The 27,675-nt window shown below is 34.9% G+C and overlaps 1 protein-coding gene across 2 annotated transcripts in view; it reads left to right on the forward strand.

The window, feature by feature from the left end:
* LOC149806888 (threonylcarbamoyladenosine tRNA methylthiotransferase-like) overlaps positions 1-27,675 on the forward strand; it is an 86,155-nt gene that overhangs the window by 15,496 nt on the left and 42,984 nt on the right. For both annotated transcript variants that reach the window (XR_016421232.1, XM_089959141.1), the window contains exons 4-8: positions 3,626-3,789; positions 5,235-5,301; positions 9,589-9,709; positions 17,807-17,910; positions 25,350-25,516. Coding sequence is in view for 1 of the 2 variants with exons in the window: in XM_089959141.1 (XP_089815267.1) it covers positions 3,626-3,789; positions 5,235-5,301; positions 9,589-9,709; positions 17,807-17,910; positions 25,350-25,516 (623 nt within the window). In the remaining variant the exon portion in view is untranslated. The remainder of the gene's footprint in view (positions 1-3,625; positions 3,790-5,234; positions 5,302-9,588; positions 9,710-17,806; positions 17,911-25,349; positions 25,517-27,675) is intronic.

The raw sequence follows: 27,675 nt of genomic DNA on the forward strand, positions 1-27,675 counted from the left end.
AGTGTAACCATGTACAAGAGCAGAGTCTTCCATGGTTCCATGTTCAGGAGTCCCTGAAAGGGGGTCAGGGGTCAGATACACACAAATTTCAGTTACATTTTAAAATATTTTCAGATCTAGCTTTATATACATGGTCATAGCAGGAAGATTCGTCATGTATGTGATGGATTGCATTGTAATTCCTTGGTCACTCTGGGTTGATGGTGTTGGTATTGAGGGAGATTAGAATATGCGAAATAAAAAGCATAATAATTTGGAATGACAAGCCATTGCGGTTGTTCTTGTTACAACCCCATTATTTAATACAAGGGATATAACTACTGCTGTGTCGTCTGTCTGTCCATAAACATTTTCAGTTCTAGAACCCAACTCTCAAATCATTCAAGGTCATTCAATCAAACAGGTACAGATTTCAAGCAAGTTGCACAGAGGTGCCTTTTGATGCTTAGGATTTTCCACATTCAGTCAGCATTTATAGGTTACCATGGAAACAAAGTGTAGCATAAGTATATAGAAATTGAGGTTGTTGGGATATATGTAGTATACAAATTGCTGAAGCATAGGGTACTTTCACTAAAAGTTTTAAATAAGGAAGGAACTGTTGGGGTGAGGAATTATCATCTCTAGATGACTCTTATTCATTACTTTGGATTATGTTAAAATGTCATCAATTAATGTTTCATTACTTTGGATCATGTTAGAATGTCATCAATTAATGTTTATTTACTTTGGATCATGTTAGAATGTCATCAATTAATGTTTACTTTGGATCATGTTAGAGTGTCATCAATTAATGTTTACTTTGGATCATGTTAGAATGTCATCAATTAATGTTTACTTTGGATCATGTTAGAATGTCATCAATTAATGTTTCATTACTTTGGATCCTGTTTCTTTCTGAAATTACTTGTATATTTCAAATCTGTTTGTAACACATTTTTTAAATTATTACCCATTTGTAACTGGAAGTTTTAACAATGGAAAGAACATTAAGATACTCCAAATTATGCACTTTTTTTCTCCCCTGTGAAGAATAAGTGACACTAAAGGGATTACCTTTCCTGTGGTGGTGGTGGTGGTGGTGGTGTTGTCAGCATCAACATTAAAGTTTTGTATTTTGCTCTGTTTCTCTGACTTTTATATGAACAGTCATGAAACTTGATGGGAATGGTCATTATGGAGGATACTGATTATCACTGACAAAAATACAGTGTCTTCTCATGTTCCAGAAATTACATGAAGTTTTTACATTTGGTTAAGTTTATTTGACACTTAAATTTCCAGTCATGAAACTTAATGCATGTATTCATCTACAGTTATTCCATGTTGCTATTTAATTTCAAATTATAAATAAGTAATTTAAATTTAAATGTAAATAGAGTTGATAATTTAAATTTAAATGTAAATAAAGTTGATAATATTTTAAATTTAAATGTAAATAGAGTTGATTATTTAAATGTAAATAGAGTTGATAGTCTTTTCAATTTAAATGTAAACAGAGTTGATGATAATTTAAATGTAAATAGAGGTTATAATAGTTTCATGGAAACTGTACTTCTCAATTTTCATCTACAGAATGTGTATAAATACATTTCCTCATTCATGATGTGTGAATTTGTTATCTTATTTGTAGCAAGAAAATAAATATCTGAAAATTTGATGATAGTTTACCCATTAAAAATGAGAATTTGTTCATGTGAGCAGGAGATATTGCTCATAGGTAATAAATTTGTACATGTCCTTTGTGAACAGAACTATAACTTTTAGCCATTGATTTTTGATGAAGTAGCATTGAAAACAATTCTGACACTATCAGGACTTTTAGAGAAAACTTGATCTGTGATATAGCTTTTGCTCTCTGATAGTTAAACCTTTTAACCTTGAAAACTATTCTGACACTTTCAACCTTCTAGCCATTGATCTCCAATGAAGTAACATTAATAACTATTCTGACACTTTCAACCTTCTAGCCATTGATCTCCAATGAAGTAACATTAATAACCATTCTGACACTTTCAACCTACTAGCCATTGATCTCCAATGAAGTAACAGTAATAACTATTCTGACACTTTCAATCTTTCAGCCATTGATCTCCAAAAAAAGTAACACTGAAAACTATTCTGACACATTCAGCTGTTGAGAAGAAGGTTGATCTCAGTCCTGTAGTCATTGAAAATATTTTTCATACTGTCAACCGTTGAGAGTAAATTGCCTACAAATGTTGAGACATGGGTCTCACTCTCTGAGCTGAATAATATCTTTTTTCACTTGCCCATTCATTTTCCTGCAACAAAATTCTATTTGTATATATTCTTTCTTCATGGATCGTATTCTCTTATGATGTTGTCTGTCTGTTGGTCTTTATGTCCATGCATCTATTGCCAATTTTGTTTCTGCACAGTAACTAGAGTTCTTTACTGTCTACATGAGATTGATAGAGGTCTTTACTGTCTACATGAGATTGATAGAGTTCTTTACTGTCGAAGCAATTTTCCAGTGCCAGTCCATGTTTGCACCAATACATTCTTTACCTCAAATAAACCTGTAATGGCTTTTGTCTGATACGTAATCATACTTTTGATGTTAAGCTTGCAAAGTATCCTTTTGAAGTCAATAGCCTCCACCATTTTCAGTTGATCTACAATGTATCAGTTATACTCTATTGCTTAGTTGGCCTTATGTGCTAAGGGAGACAACTCATGAAATCCAATAGATGTCACTGGGACAAAGCATTGAAATATCTGATTGATCTGCCATGCTGTAGATAGGTTAACATGTCAAAACTTTAGTTAGTGAATATGTGTACTTCTTTGCTGGGAACATAATTCTGGAGCTTTAACCAGTTCATTAAAGAATTTTTTTAAATCGTTTTTTATTGAAGAGACTTTTTATTGGTGATTATTGGTCAAAGAAATTGCTGTTTGCAGCTATGGAATTTCAAAACAGTCGAGATGCTGCAGGCAGTTTTCACTGTTTTTACTTAACTCATTAACCTCTGGCACCTCGTTTACACAGGACGTAGTAGCCTACTTCCGAGCTCTGTAGCGTCAAGGTCATTGAAGATACACTAAAGTGGGTGGTATTATAGAAAGGTAGACAAATGTAGCTCTACATTGATGCCATATAATCTGGACTTTCCTGTTGTACTACAAATATTCAGAGGGAAAAACTTAATTTTTTTTACCTAATTTTTTTTCACCCAAAATTCACCTGTGGTTGGAATCAGATTTTGTGTCCCGATTTAGACTTTTTGAATTCAGATCTAAGGCAGACCAGTCTGAACTGCACACAGATGGGTGAACCTTTGCAAAAATATAGGATAAGTTGGGCATTTAGAATAAAAACTGGTCTGGATACAAAAATGATGAGTCAGTTAAGCAAAAAAGGAAAAATCCAAGTTTTGCCCTTCTACTAATGCGTGACCAAAATAACCAATGAAAAATTACATTTCTAACACAACTGGGCATTAAGTTAACCAGAAATCTCTTGGAAGTAAATTTATTAGGATGTATTCAGAAATAACCCTCAGAATGTGTTTCCTACTCGCATTTCAGGCAAAAATGACAAAAACCTCCAGGGGTCAATGAGTTAATCATCATATATACTGTTTGTAGTAATTTTCAGATGATATGTTGGCTGCTGACCTTTGGTTGCTGAACAGCTGTACAGTTAAGAGCCCAGCAGAAGATCATTTTAGAAATGAGATTAAGAAGGCTAGAGAGCTAAACAAATACATAGTCGTAGCAGGATGTGTTCCACAGGGACAGCAAAGAGCAGATTATCTACAGGTCTGTTTCACTATTAGACAAATTACACTTAGATTGTCATGCGTATCTGTATTGTGTGTTTAACTTTTGTTCATGATGTAGATTATATGGTTCATTTGTAAACAACATATTACATGGCTAACTTTTGTTCATGACTGTAGATTAAACTTTAAGAAATTATGATTTGTAAACAACATGTTTACCTGGATTTCAGTTCAGGATCTTGGTTGTTTTCCTGACAGATTCTATTGTCTACCTGATTTTTGTCATGATGTTTACTTTAATTTTTACAAAATCTAGTTCAACATTTTCAGCCTTAAGATTATAGAGCATTCTCCAAAACAAGATAGTACTAAAATACCAATAAAAATAACAAGTGATCTACTTGACTAGCAAACAACTTTCATTACTTATAAGAACAGAAATACAATGAAAGTTTTAATGGGTTCCACTCCAGGACTTGTTTTTTTATGTGTCAGACAGCTATGGAGGTTCTGCAAGTGATCAGCAGATTGTTCAACATTCCTTCTTGCTCAACATATGTGATTCAGTCATAGCAAATAAAGGGTTTGATGTCCAAGATCTTATTGCTCCAAAGAATGTTGCTATAAATATTATTTCATTTTTTTTTTTAAAGTAGACTTTTGGGAGATTTTGTATGTGTGTTTGATTTGGATTTTTAATGTAGCTTTTAAAATTTTTTCAGTCATATCACTTCAATGTTTGCAGTGTGGCAGTTTATAGTGAAGTCTAGCACTGGGCCATCATGCCACAGACATGTAGCATGATGTCCCACCTAGTCACATTATCCTGACACCAGGCAAACCAGTCCTAACCTCTTAATGCTGAGCGCCAAGTGAGGCAGCTGTTAGTTTGATGTTAAGTTGTCATAATATCATGCACGACTGGTCTCTAGCATTTAACTTTAGTAAAAAGTGTAATGTCCTTGATGCATGTCTCAATTTTGTTCTTTCTTTTCTGAAAAGTCACAACAAGTGTATTTATTTCAAGCTGTAACCCATCCCCTCCATCTCTCTTCATCTTCGAGCCTACAACCCCTATGTCCCTATTATAGTAAGCTATGTTACTACCTTTATGATCGTAAACTAAGCAACAGAAAGAAGCATAACCATCAAGTTTTTGTAAAACTTTACAAATGATTTGTGAAAGTTATAAAATAATTTTATGAGGAACTTACAGTATTATGAATTAAATCCAAAATAATTTTGAAAGTTCTGTCAAAACTCCTAAAGAATCAAATGTTCTGAATAAGTTCCAGATCCTTGAATGTACTGTTCAACCAACAGTCCTGAAATGGAATTATCCAAAACTTCTTTGAATAAATTCACAATTGTTCTAGAATATTTTAGTCCAATGAGAACTTTGTAATTCCAATGAATAATCCAAATAAATGATTCCTCTCAAATAATATCTAAACACTAAATTTTCCATTTTCCTTTCTTTAGGGTCTTAGTGTGATAGGAGTGCAGCAGATAGACAGAGTTGTAGAAGTTGTTGAAGAGACATTAAAAGGTATGAATAGCGTTACATTCTACATATATAGCCATCAATTAATAGACTATATTTCTTTTTCTGTGTTTTTCTTTTTTTCTGTTTTGATGTCATATTGTTGGTTAACGTTAGAGGTGCAGTGATTACTGATACATATTGGCACTATGATGTTTTCTGTGACGATATACTGCATCAATATCTGTACTATTGTTGGAACATTCCAATACATACTGCATCAGTAATATACCAATACATTAATACATTAATGTATAAAGAACAAAAATTGAAATGCTTTATGTGTCTTCAGTAAACATATTAAATATCACTGGTCAACAGTGAAATCATTACTGACTTGAAAAGGCCCTAATCTGTAGTATTTTGGTGTGCCGAACACGAATATAACCGTGAAAAATTTGTATTGGCTCTCGTTTTGAAGATATTCATATACCTCATTTTCTATGTTTCACTGTGTAAATTTCTTCAGTAGGACTGCAGCAACATCCGGAATAATGATGTAACATTGCATAATACCATCATGCTCACATCATCCACAGTTGATTGCATCATTTTCTGATGCAATGCAATACTAATGCCATGCGGCTGCTGAAGTAAGTTGACGTCAGCAGTGTACTATACATGTGTAGGCCTATTATACTAATGCCAGGCGGCTGCTGAAGCTGACGTAAGCAGTGTACTATATAAAGCCCAATCAGATAGGTTCAGCATTTAAAATATTTTAGACGTTGTGCGAGACAGTTCAAGCTACTGTTACATAAAACTTATTATTTTATCCATTTACGTACAATAAAGAACAGTAATGCCTCGAAAGTGTGTTAATACCGCGGACAATTTTTGCTATATTTGTGGGGAAGTGACATTTGCCAACCAGAAGAAAAGTATCAATTCTCAAGTGAAGAAGGCATATCATCTTTACTTCGGATGCAAGGTTGGTGACCAAGACAAGCCTTGGGCTCCGCATATATGCTGTGCTACATGTACAACACAGCTTTCACAGTGGTTGAATTGCAAAAGGTCATCAATGCCGTTTGCAGTCCCAATGGTGTGGAGAGAGCCAAGCAACCACCTAAATGACTGTTACTTCTGCTTGGTTCCTCCTCTTTCCGGCGGAATAACGAAGCGAAAGAAGTCGAGAATAGTCTACCCAAACATTCCGTCTGCATTGAGACCAGTTCCACATGGTGAGGGACTTCCTATTCCAGAACCTCCAGCAGAATATTCTCTTGATTCATCTGACGAAGAAGATGTCACAATTACTGCATATCGAAAGCGCCACCAGCAATTGGAGCCTTTCTTCAGAAAGGAAAGTAATCTGATATTCTGTTCCGATATTGAGAGCCTCATGAATGCTTTAAAAATCACTCATGACTCACAAGAATGGAGACTATTTGTGGACTCTTCGAAACTGAGTCTCAAGGCTGTGCTTTTGCACAATGGAAACATTCTTCCATCTATTCCAGTAGCGTATGCTGTCCACATGAAAGAGACATACGATAACTTAAGGCAGCTACTGAATTCCATTGAGTATAACAAGTACAGCTGGCACCTCTGTGGTGATTTGAAGGTAGTTGCCCTTTTAATGCGACTGCAGCAAGGATATACAAAATACATGTGTTTCTTATGCGAGTGGGATAGCCGAGCAAGGGAAATGCACTACATGAGGAAGGAATGGACTCACAGGCAGAATGTAGCCATTGGAGAGAAGAATATCCAACACCCAGCTCTGGTTGAGGCTCAGAAAATCTTGCTACCACCCCTTCACATCAAACTAGGTTTGATGAAGAACTTCGTGAAAGCCATTGACCGGACTTTGCCAGCATTCCGATACCTGCATGAAAAATTCCCTCGACTCAGCGAAGCAAAGATTAAAGAGGGAGTTTTTGTGGGTCCTCAGATTCGAGAGCTTTTCAAAGATGACCGGTTCAACAACTTGCTGGAAGGTGACGCGAAACAAGCATGGAATGCTTTTCGCCTAGTTTCTACAAACTTCCTCGGAAATGTTAGGGCAGAAAACTATAAGGAACTAGTAGAAGACATGTTGATGAAGTATAAGAAACTTGGCTGCAATATGTCTCTAAAGATTCACTTCCTTCATTCCCATTTGGATTTCTTTCCTAGCAACTGTGGTATTGTTAGTGATGAACACGGCGAACGTTTTCATCAAGATATCGCAACAATGGAACAAAGATACCAGGGAAAATGGTCCACTACAATGCTGGCTGACTACTGCTGGACACTCCTCAGAGATGCTCCCGAACAGCTGTACAAGAGACAGGCGAAGAAATCTAAGATGTAGTCAATGACTTGATTTTTTATAGGTAGGCTATTACAGTTGACCTTTTACTATTGGAATGCATTTCGTTATGTAAACATTAATTTCTTGCAGATTACAAAAAAACTAGAGCCAATTTTGCAATTTGACTGTCATATTCGTGTTCAGCACATAAAAATTGATAAGAATTGACTAATTTTATTTCAGTAACATGACTTTTGTAAAAATTTGTTGTCCAGTGTATTCTTGCACTGTTCATTTATGCATTATTATCCATCAAGGTTAGTTGTCAGTCTGGTTCCCATACTCAAAAGAGAAACTACCTGTCTTGGTGACAAAACATTAGAGTCATTTATTACTTTGATATGGTTTTGTCAAATGAATCAAATATGGAAAACTTCTGTTTTATTTATTACAAATTAAAGTATGAATGATAGTATTTAAATTTAATGTCAGTATGATCAAATTTCTGATCCCTTAATGCTTTGCTAAAACCAATATGACAGAGAGTTTTAAATGCAAACTCCTTAAATGGATTGAAGGCTTCCATATGGATATATTATCTTTTTTCATTGATCAAAAGTCATTGTAATGTTAGTAACGAACCTTTACAGAATCAGCAAAACCGTAATATTTTTCAGGTAATACTAGAAACCTTGCCACAAACATACAGTGACATAAGAACTGTATGCAAAGTGTTATGAATATTTAATCTGAATTGTTTGTTAGGTTTTTTGTCAGTGTGTTATGTACAATTTTATCTTGTAGCTAACCTTGTCCAGTTGTTTACCTGACTAGAATCATTGATTTTTAAAAAATTATTCTCAAACATTTAATACATAGGTTATATTTCTTTCTGAGTGTAGGTTAAATATTAAGATCATTATCTTAGTCTGAGTCAAGGACATTATGTTTATCATGTTCTTTAATATAATTTGATTAACAGACCTTCTGATTATAACTTAAATTGTTGTAGAAATGAACTTTTGCCCCTCATCTGGGTTATTCTTTTGTATCTTAGTTTTTTTTGTATAATATTGCTTACAGGAAATATTATTTATTTGTGCTGTAAGATCTTGAATCAGAATCATTTGCTGTGTTCAGTATTTCATTTAGGCTGGAATTTATTTTTTCAAATTATTTATTCAAGGGAAATACAAAGTGCCCATCTATAATAAAATTCATTGACAAAGACATTAACTTGGAATTCTAATTAATTCACACAAGGACTAATTGGTTTGTATTATTGTGATTTATAAAAAGACTGTTGGCACATTGTTGCAATTAAGGACATTAGTACATTCGAAACTACAGGCCACTTTAGGCACATCAACACCTTCAGCATTGTATTTTATTTTGAAATACCACTAAAGTTTGTTCAGAACATTATTTATTAGGACTTGTGTTACAAATTTTAGGACTGTTTGGGATTTAATTTAATTTAATTGAAAATTAACCTCTGGCACCTCGTTTACACAGGACGTAGTAGCCTACTTCCGAGCTCTGTAGCGTCAAGGTCATTGAAGATACACTAAAGTGGGTGGTATTATAGAAAGGTAGACAAATGTAGCTCTACATTGATGCCATATAATCTGGACTTTCCTGTTGTACTACAAATATTCAGAGGGAAAAACTTAATTTTTTTGACCTAATTTTTTTTCACATATTAAAATGTCAGTGATCGCATTGATATTGTTCAGTCAACATCATACAGTGAATAATAAGATCCATTCGTGGACAGGCTTGACTGGTTCTCCATCTCAGTTAAAGCAAGGTAAATAGCTCACATTGTATACCATTAGTAGAACCATAATGGGATTTGGATGAATGACATATAACAGAAAAATTCCTAAATGAAATTGTGGATTATAAAAGGGCCATGATGCAAAGCTTCGTACATTACACTTTTGCCTTGCAGCATGTCACTTAGATATGCCTGTCCTGCCAGGATCAGAATAAAGGTACATGATAATAGTTCCATTAACAGACAAGACATTATTCTGTAATTTTGCTTTCAGGTCATAGTGTTCGCCTGTTTGGTCAGAAGAAAGAGAGAGGAAAGAAAACTGGAGGAGCATCCCTTGATTTGCCTAAAATCAGAAAGAATCCACTTATAGAAATTATTGCCATTAACACAGGGTACAAAAATACAAGAAATTTTTGATAATCTTTCCAGACATGGCCATTTGATTAATGTCTGATCTGGATTTTATGCATGAAAGTAAATGTACAAAGGCCTTCCGATTTTTTTTGTACAAAACAGGCACATATAGTGCCCCCAGAATTGTGAAGTCAGAGTGGTAAAATTAACATATTTTCCAAAATAATTTTTCTGCTCCAAATACAATTATAATTAGTACAACTATCTAATTACTGTGTTCTGATTCTGTTTGTCCTTAATCTCTTCTCTTGTTAATCAATTACCGTATATACTCTTGTATAAGCTGAATAATTTAGGACAAAATAAAGGCCTGGAAGAAGGGGGTCTGCTTATCCACGTGTCTAAACTCTCCAATTTTTAGGTCTTTTTGTTGACTACTGTAATGGCTGTAAATCTTGGGATATGAAAAAATAATTTTTCCGTGTCCTAAGACATTGACATATAAAAAGAATTAACGTTTGATGATCTGACAATTATTTAACTGTCATAAAGTACTATGATCGATTTTGTTATTATTTTGCGTGTTCATATTTTCTGATTTCTCCAACACAAAATTAAATCAGGGTAAATACAGACTTCATAATTCACAGGCCAGTTGAGTTTACCTGGAAGACCAGGCTGAACTCTAATGCACAGTAATTACACAGTGCAAAATGTGCATAGTGTCACTTAAATCCTTATTTATTCCCAAACATATTATATGCAGATTTTGCTTTAATCATTGTTTCAACCAAATTCCATTCTTCCAGATAACATTTCAGCTACTCCTTGGTAGCTGTTTCATTTACAATGAATCACATGCTCACAAGTTACTCATTTTCAATGATATAAGCGATCCTACAAGTTGAGGTAATATTTTTAAAAAGGTACGTATGTTTAATTGTACAAGGCACATAACCAGCAATAATTTACATGTTCACAAAGAGTGGTAATAATAAAGGATAAAATTCTCATATAGATCAACTAAGATAAACATCAGTTTTAGTTTTGTGCTTTGTCTGTACAAACATCATAAATTTCCACACAATGGAAAGCTTGATGTTTCGGCATCTCCTATGTTGATAGTCAGCAAATTTGTCTTTTGTTTCGTGACAGCAGTACAGACCAGGTAATCGTTAAAACCCTGAAACTGGCTTGTGTTAAGAGGGAATTTCAAGCGGCAACGATACCAGTATGTTGATGTGTAATTGCCTTTTATTCCATAATATTAGCATGATTACCGTAGTTTTGTAAAATGGGCTGTAAAGCATACCTATGAATTTTTCAAAAGCCTAGTAGGGAGACTGAATTAAAAAGATAGAGGTTGGGACCTAAAATTGAAGTAGTTCTGGTTTATAGCCCTCATCTGTGATAACTGATCCCATGTACTTTAACCGTGTGACTCTTTCCAGCTTATGTCCACTGACCTTTATTTCTACACTGATGCCATTGGTGTAGTTTGTCATCAGTTTGGTTTTTTCGGCACTGATCTCCATATCGTATACTGTGGTGGTTGTGTCGATGTACTCAACCAAGTCCCATTTCTTTTTCATCTCCTGCTAAATAACCATTATCATCTGCGACACAAAGGTTGGTGATTGTTCTTCCTCCAATGCTGACAGTGCCCTTGTGGTCATACTAGGCATTCTCTATGATCCTTTCCCTGAAAATGTTGAAGAGTGCATGTGGCAGCATTCATCTCTGTCTGACTTCAGCTGTTATTTGAAACCAATCTTCTCTGCTGTCATTGATGAGGACAGCACTGGTGGCTTTGTAATAGAGGTGCTCAGCAACCTGCACCAGGTTTGAGCTGATGTTGTACTTCTGCATAGTTGCCCATAAGGCTACATGCAATGCCCTATCAAAGGCCGTTTTGAAATCTATAAAGATGTATAGATTCTGCTCGTGCTGAAGGTATTTCTCGCAAAAGAGTGAAATTTGTTCTGTGGTGCTCCTTCCTGCTCAGAAGCCTGCCTGCTCTTCAGCAATAATTTTCTCTGAGACTTTAGTCTGTTAAGAATTATCATCAGCATGACTTTGTTTGGGTGGCTGATGAGACTGATGGTTCTGCAGTTTTGGCATAACTGTAGGTTTCCTTTCTTGGGGAGCACGATGACCAAGGATTGAGTCCATGTGGTGGACCATTCTCCTGTCTGCCATTTTTTGTTGCAGATTGTTGTCAGGACTGTGACTATCTCTTCTCCTCCTGCTTGAATGAGTTCTGCTGGTACGTTGTCAATCCCAGCTGACTTCATGGCTGGTCCGGTGGCCTAGTGGTTAGAGCGTCCACCTCAGATGCAGGAGGTCCTGGGTTCGATCCCCAGGTGAGTCATACCAAAGACTTACAAAAATGGTATTGACAGCTGCCTCACTGCGCATTCAGCATTAAGAGGTAAGTGGTAAGTATTGGTCAACCTGGTGTTAGGATAATGTGACTGGATGGGACATCATGCTACATGCCTGCAGCATGATGCCCCTGTGGTATACATCACTATAAACTGCCGCACTGCAGACATCGTAGCAATATGACTGAAATTTTTTTAAAGCTATGTTACAAATCCAAATCACATAACTCATAACACACCAGCTGACTTCACGAAGAATGGGGTTATCATCAATTTCTTCTGCCTGAGGGCAATTTAGAACTGCTGAAACTCCTTAGGTCTTATTGTACAATTCTGAGCAGTATTCTGTCCATTGCTTGATCTTCTGTGAGGCATTTTCCTGATTTGTCTTGGATGGTGGTACTTTTCCCTTGTTCATCTTTGTGAGATTTTTCACCAGTTGATATGCGATTTTGCTCTCATTTGTACTCAAACTGTCTTCGATTTTGCAGCATTGTCTTTCTGTCCAGGATTCCTTTGCCTTTTTTTTTCATTTAGGGGGTGTTCTCCCTTATTTGATCTTTACAGACCAGTACAGGAGTCCCCCCCTGCCCTACTTGTGTTGTTGCCGAAGCTTAATTTTCAACTTTTGGTATTATTATGTGTTGCTATTTTTTAAATTATTTTGTCTAAGATATGAGATTTCTTTCCTTTTTTTATATATATATTTATTTATTTTTATTTTCTATTTAATTCTCTAGATATTCATCATTATCAAGTAGATATTTTCGCATCAGCTCTTCATCCTCCTGTCTTCTGCATCTTTTTTTTTTCTCATTTCCTGAATCTATTTTCTTTTCTTCTTCTTTTTCATTGAGTGTTGTGGTCTTTATTTCTCTCCTTTCCATTTGTTGTACTATTCTTGTTGTTCGAGTATTTTCTTCTAGCAGTTTCGATACATCATTGTTGTTTTTGATTATCTTGGTTATTCTTTTTGCTGGCATTGGTTTTCCAATCATCTGTAGTGTTGATGTTGTGTTAGATTCTTCTTTTCTTTGCAGTGTTGTCATTGTTGGTGGTGGTGGTGATACCTTATTTAGATTCCGCTCCATTTCTGGTAGTTTTATTGTTGTTATGGCCTCTGTAATTGATTCTTTTACCTTTTGTATATTTGTTTGTCTTGTTTTTGGGCTTGTTGATTTCTTGTTGTTAGGTTTTAACCCACTTGTTTCCTTCTCTGGTTGGATATTCTGTTGTTCTTGCTGCTTTTTCCTTGTAGTTGCTTTCTTTGTTTCTGATGATCCCTTTGTCTTTGATTTAGATACTTTGTCTTTCCAGAGCCTTCTTTCTTCTTCTCTTCTTGGTTGTTTGGGCAGTTGTGTGGTGTGTGACCTGTATTCCTACATCCGTTGCATTTCCTGTGGTATATGCAGCCTTTATACTATGACTTAGTTAGGCTTTTTCGTGCTTTTCCTGATCATGTTGTTCATCTCTCAGTATTTTCTAGCCCCTTTATGATCTCTTTTGGGGCCCTGAGTGGCCTAGTGGTCTAACGCACTCACTGTTACGGATCACTGCCATCTCACCTCTGTCTGCGTGGGTTCAAGTCTCGGGTTTGGCCACTGTAGGTATGTGAGAAAGCTTGCCAAGAGCTTCTCATGGGTCAGTGGTTTTCCCAGGTTCTTCCTCCATTATTAATACTGGCCACCATGTATAGCCTATCTTGTGCTGAAAAATGGCATTAAAACCTACAACAACAACAACAACAACAACAACATGATCTCTTTTTCCCTTTTTCAGTTCTCTTCTTTTGTTGCATAGTTCAAGGACATCTGTTGTGACCCATGGTTTCTTTGACGATATACGCCAGTGATCTCGTTAGCTATGCCTCATATATCCGACCTTATTCTCTTATTGTCAACTCAAAAATCATTTAGTATTGTTTATTATAAAACATGTATTCTGAATTAGTTTTTTGAGGACACATTTGCTGCATGGTATGTATTTTCATTCTTTCTTTTAATTTAATGATGGTAGTTTACATTGGTATATATGGTATAAAAATGCCAGGTGTTCACTAGTGCAGGTTTTTTTTCATGGGAATTACGCTATAGCATATGAAGTTACAGCATTTGTACTGATCATTCATGGGATTGAAATTAATCGTGGACAGTTTTATTGTTGTATTTTTGTTTTGTTTTTTTTCTGGTTTATTTTTTTATTTTTGTATTGTTGTAGAGGTAAAAAAATCACTAATTTACTTGATTAATGTTTAAATTTAACAATCTGTTTAGTGAAGAAGTGAATTCTTTCTAGTAATTATTTAATCACAACAATACTTCATAGGTGATACAACAGAACATGTAGGACTTTTCTTGTTTAGAAGAAATGAAAATCGAAGACATAATGTAATAATCAGGAGTTCTTTGCAAAAATCAGAAAATATGAAATCAGGAGGTACCGGTAGGCATGGAGAAACCCCAAAAATCGGGCAAACTACAACTCAGCTTTTATGATATTAGCATAATTTTTGAAGCATTATTTCTGAAACTTCATTATTGTATTTTGGAGATATCATTCAAGTTTAGCACAATGGTCCCCATGATTCGACTCCAAGGGATGTACTTAATTCAGTGCATAATCAAACCTACAATGTACATGTGGGGGTGCCATTATGTAAATACATTCAGCAGCCAAATTTTTGCAAGCGTTCAATCAAACCATATCGTTGTTCGTTGTGCTGTCATACTGGGATTACATTTTAATGAGTTCGGTATTTACAGTTTCAAAGCAAAGTAAAAACGGAATTACTGGTGCACTTACATAAAATGTCCAATGCAATTATGCATGAACAAACAATAATTGACTCAAAAGGGAGAGGTAGTGTTACAGCAACTCGCAATTGCTAAATTGTTGTCATCGTTCTATCAAATTATACACAAATCTAAATTAGGCAGAAACAATAAGAAAAAAGAAAATTAAATTACTTTTCAAACAAGCTTATACCATTTCTTTTTAATAATCATGCATTCCAACCTCAAGATAAGTATACATGTAATTTTTGTTAATATAAGTTTGCCTAAATAAATGCCTTTAGAACTTACCTCATGCACCTTGAGATGTCTGGAGTTGCGGGTCAGCTTATATGCGGGTCATGCACTTTTTAGTGTTTATACCTGTTCAGGGGTCAGCTTATACACGAACATGCTTATATGCAAATATGTATGGTATACGTAAGATACTCTTAAATCTTAATGTAAGGATAAAGAATATATTATTATCAACATAACAATATCCATTAAAGAAAAATAATAGAATATTCTTATAAATGCCAAAAAGATACTCATCCTGATAAGCATATGCACATGTATCTTAACTTCCAAATTGAATTCTTTACTGCTGTGATCTTCTACATTTTGTTTTTCACATCTATTAAAACTATAGTACCCCTCTTATCAGGTCCCTCTCAAGAAAGGTTATCTCCTAGTTAAAACCCACTGTATCATGCACAGCTTGTGTATTTTTATATGCATGTCATAAGACAGAACATATGGCATCACGATGATGTCCATCATTCCATTATCAATTTCATTTCCACACAATAACTCTGGTACTCCATCATCATAAGGTACCAAACGTGGAAGGCTTACACTTGGGGTAAAGAACTGTATTTATTTTGGAGTCAGAATCATTGTTACTTAAAGAAGATTAGTGACTTTTACGCAATAACATTATTTCTACGTCACTTACCTGGACCAAATTGTGGATACCTTGCACTTGGGGTGAGAAAGAACCCTATACATTTTTGGTTCAAAAGGTCAAAGAACATTATCACTGTCACTGAAAAATAAATTTTGTTTCCAACTATGAGATTGGTTCTTTATCACAGTGTTATGTATATTTATTTGCATTGTTTGTTTTAGTTTCTTTTAAACAATTTTATTTCATTATATGCTTTTTTAATGTAACATTGAATATTGGGCTTAACCTTGTCCAAAATCAAGTTTATTTTCTACTTGATCTGAATTATTTTATTAAATTTTATTTATTTTATTCTGTAGTCAGCAGTAACATAAGTTCTTTTTTTTTCTTCATTTTCACTTTGTATTCTAGAGACAAAAAATAATTTGTTGAGTTTTACAAAGCTTGTTGCTTTCCACTCATTTCTATTACTTATTTTGAGAACATAGACTCATAATAACTGACTTGGACCATACTTTGCTGATGGCTTGCACTTGGGGTAAGGAAGAAAACCAATTGATTTGGAACTCAAAAGGTCAAAGTTCATGGTCACTGTGTCTAAAGAAAGAAAATTAGTTTCAGCACAAAAATTATAGTTCAGCTTCATATACCTGGACCAAACTATGTTAAAGATTTGCACTTGTGGTAAGAGTTTTGAAATTTGGATTTTTTACGTAGCTTTAACAATTTGAGTCATCTCGCTATGATGTCTGCAGTGTGTCAGTTTATACTGATGTCCACTACTGTGGCAGCATGCTGCAGGCATGTGACATCATGTTCCAAGTCACATTATTCTGACATCAGGCCAACCAGTCCTAACACTAACCTTTTCATGCTGAGCATCAAGCAAGGTAACCGTTAGTACTATATTTATAAGTCTTTGGTATGACTACTAGGGCTCAAACCCATGACCTCCCGCATGTGAGGTGTACGCTTTAACCACTTAGGCCATCGGAGCAGTTCTTGGGGTAAGAAAGAATACTCTTAAAAGGTCAAAAGCCAGAGTGGCTGACTAAAAAGAATGGGTGAATGTTTTTCACGGTAACATTATTTCTACATAACAGACCTAGACCAAACTTTGTGGATGGCTTGTACTTGGTGTAAGGAATATATCAAAAGGTGAAACATCATTGTCACTGCACAGTAAAAATTAGTTATAGATCACATACCTTCACCAAACTTTGTGGATTTTTTGCACTTGGGGTAGGGAAAAAAAACTAGTAATTTAGTGGTTACAAGTTCAGACATGAAGGTCACTGTGAGGGAAAGAAGAAAAATGGTTTCTGCATCATGGCATTAGATTTACACAAAAGACCTAGACCAAAATTTCTGGATGGCTTGCACTTGGGATAAAGAAGAACTTTGTCACTTTGTTGGTCAAAGGTGATCATCGTTTTGACTAACAACAACAAAAATGACTTCCATACAATAACATCAGTTCTAGATCATATTCCTTCACCAAACTGTTAAGATGGCTTGCACTTGGGATAACAGAACTATTTATTTTTTGGTCAAAGGTCAAAGTCACTGTGATTGAAATAAGAATTTTTTTCTGCACAATAATACTAACTCTGTTTTACAGACCTGGAGCAGACTTTGTGGATGCCTTGCACTTGTGTAAGAAAGAATCCTATCAATCTTTATGTCCAAGAGTCAAGGTTTGTAACTAAAAGAAGGTTTCTGCAAAAAAAATTACTTCTTGAACATGTACCTTCACCAAGGTTTGTGACTGGCTTACACATTGGATAAGAATGAAACCTGTATTTGGAGGAAGAAGGTAAAAGGCCAAAATCAACCTGACTGATTGAAAAAAGAAACTTTTCTTCCATGATAACTTTAGTTCTAGACCTGACCAAAGTGTGTTGATTCCTTGTACTTAAGGTATGGAAAGGAACCCTTTTCCTTGCAGAAGGAGTGGGTTTATAAGATGAGGGCTACTCTATTTTTACTTAATCCTACTTTATTAATATTCAAAGCCACGGGTGTCATTCCATATGTATGCATTTGATCTTCAATAAAATATTCTTTCAGATGTTTGAACCAGTGTACATACTGTAAAACAAAGCATGCTCGTGGAGATCTCGGCAGTTATTCACCGGAAGAAATAGTTGCCAGAGCTAAACAGTCATTTGAAGGTAGCTGTCTGTTAGTCTGTCAGTCTCATTATACAGTATTCTCTCTCTCTCTCTCAAAACTGAAGATCGTATTTTTCATCTTCTTTATCACATTATTTACACAATTAATAAAAGAAAATACTATAGTGAAAGTCAGACAGGTAGGTATTCAGCGCCAACAATTTGAGTAATGGGTGTCACTTTTTAGAATTTCATTCCCTGTTCAATTAAGTGGCAATTACTTCATTTGCATGCCCCTAGCAGTACATATGGCAAAATCAATGTTAAATTGCCCTGACATTTTTGGACGAGATCAACTTAAAGGTGTGATCCAGCACAATTTGGATTGGACCGCTCCAGTGGCCTAGTGGTTAGAGCATTTGCCACAGATGCGTGAGGTTGCCAGTTTAAGCCCCAGCTGAGTCATTCCAAAGACTTATAAAAATGGTACTAACAGCTGCCTCACTAGGTGCTCAGCATTAAGAGATTAGTGTCAGGACTGGTCGGCCTGGTGTCAGGAAAATGTGACTTGGTGAGACATCATGTCGGTGGCATGATGCTCCAGTGCTAGACAGCACTATAAACTGCTATACTGCAGACATAATGATATGACTGTTCAATTGGGATTGAATGTCGCACTCTGTGATGTCACAATGAAAGCTGCACATGTTCATAAACAAATTCATACTATATATTGTGATGATTCCACTTAACATGCTCTTTTTTTGACCCAATTGAGTACATAGCTACAATTGTTTGAGTCCATAGTGGTCGATAATTTCTGTCTGGAAGTTTCTTGATGAAGGTGCAGAGCATTCAGTGATCAGGATTGAATAAACTTTGTATAAAGAAAATTAGTATTAAATTTTAAAACAATTTAAATTTAATTTAAAATGAGTAAATGCACACACATGACCTGTATGACTTTTACTATTGTTTTATATTCTGGTTGAGCTTGAAGTTCTGGGTCAGTCTGGATAATCAAAATTCACAAGTCCCACTCAAATTAAAATTGATCCCCAGCTGGCACAGGGCTGTAGATTCAGCCAGATGCACTCACCTGTGAAAGTGATCCCCTGCTAGGATCAGGGCTGTAGATTGGACTTGATGTACCCACCAGCATGTTGTTAAAGGCCAACAATTTCTCCCCAATATAAATAAGGTCTTGGACATTTTATAAGATGGCATTTCTAAGAAAATTAGACTTTGTATTGTATGTGATGGGTTTAGAAATAAATCCATGAAGGCTGTTCCATTAAAACGTATATGGGGCCAGGGGAAGGCAGTTTTGAATTTGGGTAGTCACCCTAAGATGTTTTTAAAGGCTTTCAGAATCCACTGATAGAATTTATTTAATGTTAAAATCACCCACCAATAGATTTTTTGTACAACTTTCTACAAAACTGCATATATATAACATTTTACAGGAAATGGGGAATTTTACAAGATTAGAACTTAGAATACATTCAGATTCATTCCTTTCCATAAGTTATATATACACAGTTATATACAACTGCTTCGGTGGCCTAAGTGGTTAGAGTGTCCACCTTGTATGCAGGAGATCATGGGTTTGAACCCTGGCCTTTCTTACCAAAGACTTACAAAAATGGTTGTCGTTGTTGTAGGTTTAAGCCACTTTTAAGCACAAGATAGGCTATACAAGGCTGCCTGTACAAATGGTGGAAAAAGAACCTGGGAAAAGCCCAGGAAGAACCACCAACCCACAAGAAGCTACTGGCAAGTTTTCTCGCATACCCACATTGGCCAAACCCGAGGTTCGAACCCACGCAGACAGAGGTGAGATGGCAGAGATCTGTAGCAGTGAGTGTATTAGACCACTTAGCCACTCAGGGCCCCTACAAAAATGATACTAGCAGCTACCTCGCTTGGCGCTCAGCATTAAGAGGTTAGTGTTAGGTCTGGTCGGCCTGGTGTCAGGATAATGTGACTGGGTGGGACATGATGCTTCATTTCTGTTGCATGATGTCCCAGTGCTAGACATCACTATAAACTGCCACACTGATGGCATCTTAGCGATATGACTGGAAAATTGTTAAAGCTAAGTTAGAAGTCCAAATTTCACACACACAATATATACTGGTAAGATTACTTGGAGGAACATTTATTTCAACTCATATGTAATTGTCCACAGGTATTTGTATGAATAAACATTATAACGAAAAACAATAAACTAGTAAGTGTAAACATACATCTTACTATAGTCTGATAATACAAACCCATTTGTTTGTACCCCCCTACCGATTTAAATAATGGAAACCTTTAATGTGATAAAAAGTGCAAGGAACTTAGTTAATTCATTTATTGATTTATAGTTTCTGACCTGACTCTGAGTAGAGTGGCCCTAATACTGTCATCTTATGCGCGTTTCATGCTTAAGGGATGTTTTCGGTTTTATAGACGGACATGCTCGGATCCATTTCCAGTTTCTGGACAAGTCCATTTTCAGCAAAGGGGTGTATCACGACTACAGGTGTACATACATAAGTCATCTGATTCCGATATTTACAATGTCATATCAAGCAAAGGAAAATAATGACAACTACAAATTTGCTTTTCATGTGGATTTAACAAGCGGTTTAATTTCTGTGTTCATGTATGCAGAGGGATATAATTCCAAACTCTCAAGGTTATGTAATTTACGCAATTATTCAGCAGTTGCTGAACAAGATGAACTACATCATTATGTTGTCTGATGGAAATAAACTAGCCTATAGTGTATGCAATATGGCGTCGTGTTAGTATGGAAAGTCCGTTAAGCATGAAATGGTGCAGGGGATGCCAGCATTAGTAACATTCTGGTCACAGTCAGGTTAGAAATTATAAATCAATGATTCAATTGACTTAGTTATGTGCACTTTTTATCACATTAAACTTTCTCATTTTTGAAATCGGTAGGGGGGTACAAACAAACAGGTTTGTATTATCAGACTATAGCTAGTGAATCATAAAACAAATCACTTTTGAGTTGAAATGTCTCTGTTCAATAACTTAACAAGTAATTTAGACCTAAATAAGTTTGTTTTTTTTTGTTTGTTATTAATCTGAGATTTGTTTTCTTCACACATTATTGAACGACATGCATAAGTTCATAAGGAAAATCAGTTGTGTCAATACGAGCTGTACTCAGTTATTCAGCATACAGATAAATTTATAAATTATTGGATCCAAAGTACAAAACAAAAATATCTCTCTTTATGCTTTCATTGCACTGAATCAGTGACCTGCAGTTCTAAATTAATATTACAAATAAGGTGTTATTATTGTGCCTTTGTTATTTAAATGACTGCCCTTGCTTACGTGGCATCAGCATATCAGGTGATAAAAATAGTATAATGGAGCCAATTTCCTCTGATGGACCACACAAATCAAACTCATAACCATTTACACCTGGTAACAAAGAAATATATCAAAGCTATTCAAATTTGTTCATGCAAATTAACCTTTAACCTTTTGACCAATACAAACTTAATCCAAGAATGTAATAAAGTCTTTACCATTTGAATATCTCAACAAAATTGTTTATTTTATCCAACTGTCTTGTGCTTTGTGCTTTCTGTGAACCAGAATGTTTACAAAGTCTAAAGCTGATAACGTTTCCTATTTTACAAAAATATGTACATGAAGTAATCTGATTAAAATCAGATCTCCACTGTCCTACATGAAGATCTGATAGTGACAGCTTAGGGGTCATGTTCTGTTGACCTGTGTTTTTACCATAATTGCTAATTTTATGAGCCACTTAGATGAAGTCTTGTATCTTATGCATTGGGGAGACTGAGCATTATGGCTGAAGAGCATCAAATTGTGCAGAATGCTTTGTTTCACTTTAAGATTTTGAAAATTGAATCTCCATTGGCAAATTAAAAGGTCACCAGAACATTACCCCTCAGCTGTCACTGTCAGATCTTCGTGTAGGACAGTGGAGATCTGATTTTAATCAGATTGGTACATGAGGACACTATTTATAACTTCTTTCCTTGACGCTTTTCACTTTAAAAATTGTTAAGGGGGTACAAACTAATTGAAATGTGTCAAAATACTATCAGTTGTTTGTTGTTGTCTATTGCAGATAGGTTTTATTGTAGCTGTACTAAAAATTTTGTTATGATGTGTATATGTACTACTTGGTCTTATCCCCACCCCCACTTACAAATATTCAAATTTCTGTGTTCAGCTCTGATTTTCTTGCACCGTATTTACATACTGTTATACATGGATGTTCTCTTCCCATGTTAATATATTTCATCTTGTGGTACCAAAAACTGTGTATTTTAACTTATGGCTTTGCCACTCGTTAAAATATCACATTTTTGTTGCCACATGGTGAAATATATCTAATATTAACTTAGGAAAAGAAAATATTCCCTATTATATACCAAACTTACTCCAAAATCAAAGTTTAGAAGATTAAACTCACTTTGGGCACAACACTGTCACACCCACCTGCTTTTCATAAATTCACCTCATTTTCAATGGCTGATCATACAAACATATGTAACTTAAGAAAGTTGTTGGATTGTGTTGACCTAATCTGTTGCAGTAAATTACATTCTTGTCATTTTGTAAACTAATGACACTATCTGTATACAGTGCAAGTCCAATTCAGCAATGCATCACAGTGGTTTTCTTATTGTCGTTAAGGAAGTAAGGGGAACAACTTCAGACTGACATGAACAGTGTCTGGTCAGATTTCTTTACAAAGATTAATTTTCATTTCAGAAATGTAAAGCAGTTTCTGTTTATTTGTTCTAGCACACAAAGTACTCATTTTTGATGCAGTTACAACTTTTGTAGGCACACACAATCAAGCATCACATGGAATGATGGGTAATCATATATTTTCACATGCGAAACTATAAGGATATATTTTTCACATATGAAAATATAGGAATGAAAGAGATATGAGAATTATTTAGCCAGTCAAGTCTCTATATTTCCATGATATTGTCAGTTGAGAATTGCAGGTCGGGGATTTTTTCCCCCACAGCTGACATAATGAAAACCAGTAAGTAGTAAATTTTAGAATACAGGATGTATAAATTTCATTAGATGTATTTATAAAAAATTTCAAAATATTACACCTTAGGTATTAAAATTAATCATTTAATTTATAACCAAAGAAAAAAGTACAATAGAAATACTGTTAAGAAAATGTACAGTTACAGGCTAGCATGATCTATGTGCAATGTGGCTGTTAAGGATTAGAATTTCTTTACACAATTATTTAATTTTTCTTTGCAGTAATTGTGGTATTTAGCTCACCTAACAATAAAACCAAGTGATTGTATGGTATTACTATGTTCATCATTCATCATTCATTTGTCAATAATTGCTTGTTATCACTGCATCCAGTTTAAAGTAAATTTGGAATATTGTTATGTATCATAAAAATCTTGGTTTAGTTTTATTAATGATCAAGATCCATTCATATTAATGAGGTGATCTTGATTGCTAAGCTTGCTACCACTTCAGAGGTTGTCTTTCTGATCTGATTTAATCAAACTTACTGTTCGTTCTTCAATGGCAGGCAGTAGAAAATGGAGGATGCCACTTGTGCTTCTCTTTTCTAATTGTTATTTTCTTCCAATTTGAACATAATTGTTTCTTCTAAAAATCATATCTAAGTTTATAAATTTCTTGGGAGAAAATTATTTCTAAAATGATTACCACATTTTAAATTTCTTAAATATTTAGAAGGAAGTTTTATATGTTTAGTGAAAGAGAGTTTGACAGTTTGTGGTATTTCCATGTTGAAGTCCCTGAAACATTTGTTATTTATATGTTACCATATTTATTGAGCATTTTTTTAATGGCATTTCATTTTGTCAGTGCCAAAATCACAAATTATTTGGAATGCCTTTTTCTATTTTGAGCTTTTAGTTTTAAAAAAGAAACCAGTATGGATTTCTTCAAAAACACTTTAGATTTAAATACCAGGAGTAAAGAAATCCATGGCCTGAAAAAACCCAGTGAATTATAATTTTGATTCATGTAAAAGACATTTAACTCAGTAGACCACATATTAAAGCTGTTGATAAAGAACAAGAGACCACACATATTTTTTATGCCTTCATCTTTTTGGAAATAATTTTTATCAGACTATAATATAATAAATATAATTAACATGAAATAAAGTTTGAGAAATAGTTTGAATGGGTTGTGTTCCTACAGTACTGCATAAGCATGCTTAGTGAAATTGTCAACTATAAAGTTGTATATGTTAGGTGAGCAGTGGGAAATTCACTTGGTACATATTATGATCATCAGCTAAAGATGCACATGTTGACAAATCTTTGTGCTGTAGTGGTTTTTGTACTTTGATTTAAATGGATGCATAATGTGACAGCAATTTTTGAATATAACTACTCATGCAGTGTTTAGTGGATTGCTATAGTATATCTGTGTATTATAGTCATCATCGGAAGATAATGTGTGTTGACTATTCATTGCACTCGCATTATTTTCAAAGGAATTATACAGTTTTTCTTACTGTTGACTTGCCTGCACCTTGGGATTGGTGTGTGATGTTGAAGAGACAGTGTAATATTTATGTGAGCTTTTGATTCCTCTAGTTCAACCATAAACTTTAAATGATAATAATTAGTGTGCATTATATATTATGATATGTTGCCCTAAGTAGGTTAACAATGTATATACATGTGAATCAATGTAAGAATTAGATGAGTGGACTGCAGGATTTTTTGTGTGAGAGGTCTCAGCTGTCATGGCTAAATAAGGTAATTATTGATGTAGGAAGTATAATTTTAACAGTGGTTGTATTGGTTATTACTCAGGCTTTCATACAATAAAATATGGCTTCTAATAGTAGACATTGTTGGATGCGTTTGAAGCAGATTGTAAGAACCTTGATTGTTTTGAGGAGAAAATCTCCAGTTTTTATGAACTCATTATATTGCATTTACTTTGACAGCATAAAAAAATATTCATTTTTGAAAAAACATAATTATTATTATTGTTTTATATCTTTATACCTTGTGACAGGGGACAACACTTTGATGTCAAGATCACTTTTGTATGTTGTTGTTGTTGTTGTGGGGTTTAACGCCATTTTTCAGCACACGATAGGCTATACATGGCGGCCAGTATTATTGGTGGAGGAAGAACCCGGAAAACACCCAGAAAGAACCACCAACCCACGAGAAGCTACTGGCAAGCTTTCTAACATACCCACATTGGCTGAATTCGAGACTTGAACTGACGCAGACAGAGGTGATATGCCAGCGATCTGTAATGGAGAGTGCTTTAGGCCACTTGGCCACTCGCTCGGGGCCCCCCACTTTTGTATGAATTTATTTTCTACATGATAATTAATGCTTACAGTGACTAATGGAGACTGCATAAAGAATGATGGAGATAAGGTAGGTAATTGTTAATTACATTCAGGATTGTTTTTATTTTTTTTATTTTTTTTGCTACAGAAGGTGTTGTAGAGATTTGGTTGACATCTGAAGATCTGGGTGCCTATGGTCATGACATTGGAGTAACCTTGCCACAGTTACTGTGGAGAATAGTAGAAGTGATACCAGAGGGTGCAATGATGAGATTAGGAATGACCAATCCTCCCTACATTTTGGAGCATTTAGAGGTTAGATCAAGAATAAGTGAAGATTAAAAGGAAATTATCTGTAAAGATTCATCATATATATTATTTTATTGAATTAAAATTATGCCGTTTGTGATATTTATTCTTTATCTTGGACAGGATAAGGCTCACCATTAGAAAGCTTTCTGTTAAACGTATTTTCCTTTCCACTAATGAAAGAGGACATTGAAATGGTCTCCAGCCAATCAAATATGATTTTGTCGGTCCATGCTGCAATTGCTTTGGCATCTACGTTTATTTATTGATTTGAACCAGATATGCTCAGGAGGATCACCTTAAGAACAGCTCAGATGAATTAGATGATAATTTCATTCTGTACATTTGTTGAGTTATTGCCCTTGACCATCTTATCATATATATTGCTGTCAATCTTGTAAAAGCTCTAGCTTGCATATTTATTATAATATTTCTTCTTCAAATTCATGACCCGATCATACTATCCAAAGAGAACTACTACACCTTCACAAATCCAGCAATCCTAGGTTAAAACTCTTAGCTAGGAAAGGTAAAAGTTATCTACCCACCTAGGTAGCAGTTAGAGTGATATTTAATTTACACAGGGATTCCCAGCAAATTCAGTAAATACCTCAGCTGCTACTTCTGTCAGCTTGTGCCGAGTTGCACACTCAACAGAGAGGCCTTGCAAAATCAATTACCAGTTTCTGGAAGTACTTCCATTTCAAGTTGGAGGATTCTTTACTTCAAAGGGAAAGTATATTCCATCTAATATCTTTGAAATATTATCGCTTTGCCATCATCACACACTTAATAGTAGTTACATAACCTATGCATCCCCTACACATAGTTACAGCTATAATTACATATTTGCATGCAAGTCTGGTGTGGGCTATAGACAACTCTTAATATATGTATTAATTTCTACTACAGTAAGATATATACAGGTAAGTTTTTTGTACCAGTGTAGTCTTAGCATCCTTATACCACCGCTCAGATGGCCTAAGTGATTAGAGCATCCACCTTGGATGCAGGGAGGTTGCAGGTTCGATCACCAGCCAAGTCATACCAAAGACTTATAAAAATGGTACTAACAGCTGCCTTGCTTGGCACTCAGCATTAAGAGGTTAGTTTTTGAACTGGTTGGCATAGTTTCAGGATAATGTGACTGGGTGGGACATCATGCTTCATGTCTAAGGCATCATGCTACATCACTATAAACTGTCACACTGCAAACATCATAGCAATGTGACTTAAATTGTTTAAGATACATTAAAAATATAAAAAACACAAACGAAAAAGCTTCACTGATTTTTACCTGTACAGTCAGTCATTGGGTCTACCTACAGGTAACATTGTTAATTGATATTGTAATAGGCCTGGGGCCTCTAAAGCTTTAATATGATGGATGGGGAGGGTGTTTTTTATGTCATAAATTAAAGATGCTGTTCATGTCAATATATATATAAACTGCTGAAAGAATGAATTTGAACATTGCAATATATTAGAAATTATCGATTGCAACTTACCTTGATACCTGTATTAAATCATTCATGTTGTATCTCAAGAGCTGTCGCTGGTCGTATGATTACAACTGCACTGTCATTCAGTTCAATCTTGTACATCGTTAAATACTCTTGAAATCTTCTTCAATCATAATTTATATGAATTTGTCACACACAGAAATATATTTATCACACTTAAATTCCCATCCAAATCATTTGAATAGCACTAAGCTTGATGACTCCAGCAGCCGATATCACAAAAATGCATCTGCAAGCAAGATGGCCAACACTAGATCACATGACTGGTTCCACACAGTAAGTTTGTCAAGTTCACATTTTGATTAAATTTCACGTGTTGATTGTAAATGTTGGCCCTCTTTGATACAAGTATGAGTATGTTTTGAATATTTAATATTGTATTCTTTTTTCATGCTGGTAAAATGTATCTGTAGTGTTATCAGCGTTCATTGGTACTTGTTTACTCTTCAACAAGCTTAGCAGTTTTTGGTTATTACTTGAAATACTTTGATGTTTTGTAGACAGGACATAATACATAATGTTTATATATTGATGTTTTGTAGATGGGACATAATACATAATGTTTATATATTGATGTTTTGTAGAGAGGACATAATACATAATGTTTATATATTGATGTTTTGTAGACAGGACATAATACAT

The sequence above is a fragment of the Sinohyriopsis cumingii genome, chromosome 1 (genome assembly GCF_028554795.1).
Source record: "Sinohyriopsis cumingii isolate HCF-2022 chromosome 1, ASM2855479v2, whole genome shotgun sequence".
Classification (NCBI taxonomy): Eukaryota; Metazoa; Mollusca; class Bivalvia; order Unionida; family Unionidae; genus Sinohyriopsis; species Sinohyriopsis cumingii.